This window comes from Colobus angolensis, unplaced genomic scaffold (assembly GCF_000951035.1).
Source record: "Colobus angolensis palliatus isolate OR3802 unplaced genomic scaffold, Cang.pa_1.0 Scaffold219, whole genome shotgun sequence".
Taxonomy (NCBI): Eukaryota; Metazoa; Chordata; class Mammalia; order Primates; family Cercopithecidae; genus Colobus; species Colobus angolensis.
Genome location: NW_012115366.1, coordinates 750,574 through 758,048, shown reverse-complemented (window position 1 = coordinate 758,048; position 7,475 = coordinate 750,574). Strand labels below are relative to the sequence as shown.

General features: G+C 43.8%; 1 protein-coding gene across 1 annotated transcript in view; it reads left to right on the top strand.

The window, feature by feature from the left end:
* PANK2 (pantothenate kinase 2) overlaps positions 1-7,475 on the top strand; it is a 47,065-nt gene that overhangs the window by 25,474 nt on the left and 14,116 nt on the right. The window contains 1 exon segment of the mRNA XM_011943285.1: positions 4,935-5,287. Coding sequence (XP_011798675.1) covers positions 4,935-5,287 — 353 coding nt within the window.

The following is a 7,475-nucleotide window of genomic DNA, read 5'->3' as shown; positions in this document are numbered from 1 at the left end:
TTTTTAGAGACAGGGTCTCACTCTGTCACCCAGGCTGGAGTGCAGTGGCATGATCATAGCTCGCTACAACCTTGACCTCCTGGGCTCAAGCTATTCTCTCACTTCACCCTTTCAAGTAACTGTGATTACAGGTGTGTGCCTGGCTAATTTTTTTTAATTTTTAATTTTTGAGATGGAATCTCACTCTGTGGCCCAGACTGGAGTACAGTGGGGCAACCTCAGTTCACTGCAACTTCTGCCTCCTGGGTTCAAGTGATTTCCGGCCAATTTTTGTATTTTTAGTAGAGATGGGGTTTCATCATGTTGACCAGGCTGGTCTTGAACTCCTGAGCTCCAGTGATCTGCCCACCTTGGCCTCCTAAAGTGCTTAGGATTACAGGCATGAGCCACTACATCTGGCCTAGTTTTTTTTTTTTTTTTTTTTAATAGTAGACATGGGGTCTGGCTGTGTTGTCCTGGGACGTCTTGGACTCATGACTTCAAGTGATCCTCCCATCTTGGCCTCCCAAAATGTTAGGATTACAGGTGTGAGCCACTGCACCCAGCCAGGTTCCATTTTCTCTATATTGACCTTTCCTTCATACTTGAGAAGCATTTGGGGATAATCTTTAGTTTTGTTTTCCATTTGTTTTTTCTGTGTCCATTTTGCTGTTAAATATATCTGTCAAGCTTTATTTTAGTAATTGTTTTCTCTCTTTTATAACAGCATCTTTTAATGTTATAATTTACATAGAATAAACTGCATGCATTTAAAACGTACAATTCCGTGAGTTTTGACAGATATATATAGCCACACACACCCAGAACCCTTTTACCCCTAAACAAGAGTTGGGTTACCACAGAGTTTTTCCCTGCCCCTGTGCAGTCTAACCCCAGCTCTCAAGCCCATGATTTGCTTGCTTTCAGATGTAAAAATGATAAGCTTGCCTTTTAAAATTTATTTTTATTTTTTTGAGATGGAGTCTCCTCTCTGTTGCCCAGGCTGGAGTACAGTAGTGCAATCTTGGCTCATTGAAACCTCCTCCTCCTCCTAGGTTCAAGTGACTCTCCTGCCTCAGCCTCCCGAGTAGCTGGGATTACAGGCATGCACCACCACACCTGGCTAATTTTTGTATTTTTAGTAGAGACGAGGTTTCGCCATGTTGGCCAGGCTGGTCTTGAACTCCTAACCTCAGGTGATCCGCCCGCCTTGGCCTCCCAAAGTACTGGGATTACAGGCATGAGCCAGCATGCCTGCTTTTTTTTTTTTTTTTTGAGATGGAGTCTCGCTTGTCACCCAGGCTGGAGTGCAGTGGCGTGATCTCAGCTCACTACAACCTCCATCTCCCGGGTTCAAGTGATTCTCCTGCCTCAGCTTCCTGAGTAGCTGGGATTAGAGGCGTATGCCACCATGCCTGGCTAATTTTTTGTATTTTTAGTAGAGACGGGGTTTCACCATGTTGGTCAGGCTGATCTTGAACTCCTGACTTTGTGATCCACCTCCCTCAGCCTCCCATAGTGCTGGGATTACAGGCGTGAGCCACTGCGCCCGGCCTAAGTTTTGCATTTTTAGTACATATGCTTAGTACAGTATGATTTCACCATATTGGCCAGGCTGGTCTTGAACTCCTGACCTCAGGTGATCTGTCTATCTGCCTCCCAAAGTGCTGGGATTACAGGCTTGAGCCATCGTGCCCGGCCAGTTTGCGTATTCAAAAGTTTCATATAAATGGAATAATACAATGTGTAGCCTTTTGTGCAAGGTTTGTTTTACTCAGCCTATTTTTGAGATTTATGAATATTAAGTATGTAGTAGTTTGTCCTTTTTTTTTTGGTTTTGAGAGCATTTTTTCCCACAATTAGCAAGTTAACATGGACAAACCGTATTTAAATTTTGCTGATTTTGGCTGGGCGTGATGACTCAGGCCTGTAATCCCAGCACTTTGGGAGGCCAAAGTGGGAGGACTGCTTGAGGCCAGGAATTGGAGACCAGCCTGGACAGCACAGTGAGACCTTGTCTCTACAAAAAATTAAAAAATTAGCTGGAATGGTTGTGTTCCTGTAGTCGTAGGTACTTGGGATGCTGAGGCAGGAGGATTGCTTGAGCCCAGGAGTTCAAGGTTAACAGTCAGTTGTGATTGAGCCATTGCACTCCAGGCTGGGCAGCAGAGTCATATGCTGTCTCTAAAAATAAAAATAAAAGGTGAAAAATAAATAGAAACAGTTTTGCATAGACTCTTTTGTACATTGTGTATTTAGTTGTATATAATTTTATCGTGTTAATTTTTGCAACCACACACATCTGGCAATTGTTTTTTAATTTTTGATTTTTCTCTATGGTAGCTTTTTTTAATGGATGAGATATAATTTTACTTCTGAGAATATTTTTGATTCTCTTGTTTATTCCTGCAACTCTTTCTTCAGATACTTAGTTTCTCATTTTTGTGGTGTTTATTTCCCTTTTAGTTTTTCTAGTTTGTAAAAGTGGTAATCACTGGTTTGAGAATTGCTGTTCTTCTGCCAGTGGATTCAGTGTCTGTTTACCAGTTGGTCAGATTTGATGGTAGGGGAGGTATGAGATGTGTGGCAAAATATGGGGCAAAATGTCTCCTTACTTGTTCTGGGAAATAGCAGCCACCTGAGTGCCATCCTGATTCTGGGGCTCCAGTGCCTGTTTCCAGTGAATACTGCTTCTGTTGGTGTTGGGGATAGAACATGGTTATTGGTAGAGGGTCCACTTGTGCCAGGCACATTTCCCCACCATCACTAGTGACTGCACCAGACCTGCTTTTGTTTCCCCATGGTAGCCACCCTAAACCTACGTCTTGGATAGAACACCCCTACGTTCTCTGTCTCACCTTCATAGCTGATCCCAGTTTTAATAGCATTCCTCTTTTGAGGCTTATGCATGGTTATTGCCTCTGTAAACCTAGTTCTGCTCCTATCTCTTCTTGGTTCCCAGAATTATTTTAGAAAATAATATATCAATAAACCCAAATCTTTTTTTTTTTTTTCTGAGGTGGAGTTTTGCTCTGTCACCCAGGCTGGAGTGCAGTAGTGCAATCTCAGCTCACTGAAACCTCCACCTCCCAGGTTCAAGCAATTCTTCTGCCTCAGCCTCCTGAGTAGCTAGGATTACAGGTGCCTGCCACCACGCCGGGCTAATTTTGTATTTTTAGTAGAGATGGGGTTTCACCATGTTGGCCAGGCTGGTCTCAAACTCCTGACCTCAGGTGATCTGCCCTCCTCGGCCTCCCAGAGTGCTGGGATTACAGGTGTGAGCCACCGCGCCTGGCCTAAACCCACATCTTTAGTAATTTCTAGGATTTAGGTTGGGAGGGGAAGCATTTACAGATGCTCTTTGATGTATGATGTTTATGCTTCATTCCATAAACCCATCAGAAGTTGAAAATACTGTAAATCAGGTGGGGCACAGTGGCTCACATTAAATTTGAGCCCTCATTAAATTGGGACCTTCCATATGTCTGTGTAGTCCATTTTGATCCAATCTCTTCAGGCCTTCTTTTTTTCTTTTTTCTTTGAGATGGAGTCTCGTTCTGTCGCCAGGCTGGAGTGCAGTGGTGTGATCTCGGCTCACTGCAACTTCTGCCTCGTGGGTTCAAGCGATTCTCCTGCCTCTGCAGGGACTATAAGCGCACACCACCATGGCCAACTGATTTTTCTATTTTTAGTAGAGATGGTTTCACCATGTTGGCCAGGATGATCTCGGTCTCTTGACCTTGTGATCCACCTGCCTTGGCCTCCCCAAGTGTTGGGATTACAGGTGTGAGCCTCCATACCTGGCCTTTTTTTATTTTTATTTTTATTTTTTTGGGGATGGAGTCTCACTCTGTCACCCAGGCTGGAGTACAGTGGTATGATCTCGGCTCACTGCAGCCTCTGCCTCCCGGGTTCAAGCGATTCTCCTTCTTCATCTTTCCTTAGCCTCTGGAGTGCTAGGATTATAGGTGCCCACCAACATGCCTGGCTAATTTTTGTATTTTTAGTAGAGACAAGGTTTCACCATGTTGGCCAGGCTGGTCTCGAATTCCTGACCTCAGGTGATCCGTCCACCTCGGCCTCCCAAAGTGTTGGAATTGCAGTCGTGAGCCACCGCGCCTGGCCTCCTTCTCCTGTTGTTTTGTTTTGGAGACAGAGCCTTACTCTGTTGCCCAGGCTGGAGTGCAGTGGTGCCATCTCAACTCATTGCAGTCTCCATCTCCCAGGTTGAAGCAGTTCTGTTTCAAATTCCCGAGTAGCTGGTACTACAGGTGCACGTCACCATGCCTGGCTAATTTTTGTATTTTTAGTAGAGATGGGGTTTTACCATATTGATCAGGCTGGTCTCAGACTTTTGGCCTCAGGTGATCCACCCATCTTGGCCTCCCAGAGTGCTAAGATTATAGGCATGAGCCACTGTGCTTGGCCTAAAGGATATTTTGGGAACCAGTGTTAACATAACGTCTATTGAAACCTTTTATTTTTGGGATATCAGATTTTGAAAGATAAATTGACCATTGGAGGTTATATGTTACATAGGGTTGGGAATTTCCTGTTTCTGGTTTGCTGCTAAACCAAAACTCTGAAGTGTCAAGTTTTTTTTTTTAAGCTAATAGGAAAGATAGCTTTTCATTCTGAATCTTTGTTTTTCACAGTTAAGGCTTATGAGTAGTCAGCTTGTTATTGTTAAAGTATTTCATAATGCAGTTTGGGCTTGTCAGGATGGTCGGGTTGGCTCAATACTTTGATATTTTTATTTTTCATCTTTGCTGTAGTATTTTTTTTAAGTTGTGCATCTAAATGAAGACAGAATCACATTTCTTTGCCCCAAAACCTTTTTGTGTAGAATTATGTTCTTTGGAAACCCTAGGGTTTGAAATAAGTTGCTACTGTGGTAAGTGTAAATTTAGTTTTCAGAAAAAAGCTGTGCTGACTTATTTTTCTTCCCCGTTTAGTTTTTCCATGGTTTGGCTTGGATATCGGTGGAACTCTGGTCAAGCTGGTTTATTTTGAACCCAAAGACATCACTGCTGAAGAAGAAGAGGAAGAAGTGGAAAGTCTTAAAAGCATTCGGAAGTACCTGACCTCCAATGTGGCTTATGGGTCCACAGGCATTCGGGACGTGCACCTCGAGCTGAAGGACCTGACTCTGTGTGGACGCAAAGGCAATCTGCACTTTATACGCTTTCCCACTCATGACATGCCTGCTTTTATTCAAATGGGCAGAGATAAAAACTTCTCGAGTCTCCACACTGTCTTTTGTGCCACTGGAGGTGGAGCGTACAAATTTGAGCAGGATTTTCTCACAGTATGCATTTTTTAGCTTATATACAATTTATGGTAATTTGATTGTTAAAAATACTGCCAGTAGCAAGTGGTGAAATAATTTCCATCTCTAGTAGAACTTGAATTTTCTTGAGTCAAATGAAGATTAAAGGGTACGCTAGTGACAGTCAGAAGTTAGCCATCTAGAGGTGGTTGTATAATTCAGATATATGGATATGGATGATAATCAGAGCCACTAAAAGGGTAGCATTTTCTTGTTCCTTTACTATGAAAAATTAGGGCATCTGCTGTATGTTGAGGAAGAAACTACCTACAAGGAACATCATTAGATCATGAACAATGAGATTGAAATATAATTTTAAAAAATCATTTCATGTCATGAAATTGTTTTCAATCTTGTCTACCACATAATTTCTCTTGTCTCCCTCAGTTGTTTCCCGGCATGTTCACTAACTGAAAAAATAAGGAACTCTGGTCCAAAGTGGTGTTTTCCGGCTCAGGGCTAGCGTGAGATGGGTGACTGCAGAGCCCTTCTCTCCCAGAATGCTTTCTGATGTGTTCTGTGCTGCACACTTAACTGGAGTCTCGCCACCACGTCTGGCCCCTGGGGCGTGCTGCCAGGCGCTCTATCTTGCTTTTTTTGAGTGAACACTGGAGAACATTGTGAGCAAGGCCTTGAGGCTAGGTCCTTTCAGGGTGGATGGTGGGGGTAGGCCAGAGAACTGACAAATGAATTGGCCAAGATCCTGACCTTCAGGGTGCAATACAGATTGAAAATGTCTTCAGTGACTGACTATGTTTTTCCGTCGCTAAATGAGAGAACATTAGTCCAAAAGAGAGTCTGCCTTTTTTTTTCCTTCTTGAGATGGAGTTTCACTCTTGTTCCCAGGCTGGAGTGCAATGGCACGATCTCGGCTCAACACAACCTCCACCTCCTGGGTTCAAGCAATTCTCCTGCCTCAGCCTCCCAAGTAGCTGGGATTACAGGCATGTGCCACCACGCCCGGCTAATTTTGTGTTTTTAGTAGAGACGGTTTCTGCATGTTGGTCAGGCTGGTCTCGAACTCCTGATCTCAGGTGATCTGCCCGCCTCAGCCTCCCAAAATGCTGGGATTACAGGGGTGAGCCACCGTGGCTGGCCCAAATTCTGCCTGTTACTCTGCATGTCTTTTAGTAGAGACGGGGTTTCGCCATGTTGTCCAGGCTGGTCTGGAACACCTGACCTCAAGTGATCCACTTGCCTTGGCCTCTCAAAGGACTGGAATTACAGGTGTGAGCTACCGTGTCTGGCCTCAACTTAACTTTTTTGACTAACATGCCTTGGAGTCCTTTCCACTTCAGAACATACAGATCCTCTTCATTTTTGTGTTTGTTTTGTTTTTTCTTGAGACGGAGTCTTGCCCTGTCATCCAGGTTGGAGTACAGTGGTACGATCTTAGCTCACTGCAACCTCCGCCTCCCAGATTCAAGAGATTCTCCTGCTTCAGCCTCCTGAGTAACTGGGATTACAGGTGTGCGCCACCATACCTGGCTAATTTTTTTTTTTAAATCTTTAGTAGAGACTGGGTTTCACCATGTTGGCCAGGCTGGTCTTGAACTCCTGACCTCGTGATCTACCTGCCTCAGCCTCCCAAAGTGCTGAGATTACAGGCGTGAGCCACCACACCCGGCCAATCCTCTTCAATTTTAGTTGCTGTACAGTGCTCCGTAATACGAATAATAACTTAGTCTTTCCTTTATTATTTAAATGGAATTAATTGATTATAAAACAGCTCAAATTTTGACTGCTAAAATTCCCCTCCCTCCCAAGAAGCTGTAGCTGGTTTAGATAGTGGAAAAAAAAAAATCTTACCTTCTAACTGGATACTTTCAGCCTTTTGGCTTCAGATTGTTGAATAATAATGTATGGCCTCTTTTGATACTGCTCAAAAGTCTTGAGATGGTCCTTGTGGCTCCTGCCCTGTGTCACCAGGTGGTTTCTGATAGTGCTGTGGCCTGAGCTGCGCTTCAGCACCATTGTCCCTGTAAGCAGAGATCTGGATTTCTGCTTGAAGGTTGATAAACACTGTGGTTTTTTTTTTTTTTGGTCGCACTTACTCAGCTGCTGCAGTAGTTTCTATGTAGAGTGTGTTTGGGTCTGTGGTAGCAGGAGTATGTCTCAGCATTCTGTCCCTATGTTTGCTCCTAAATCTGTTCGTTTTTTTTTTTTT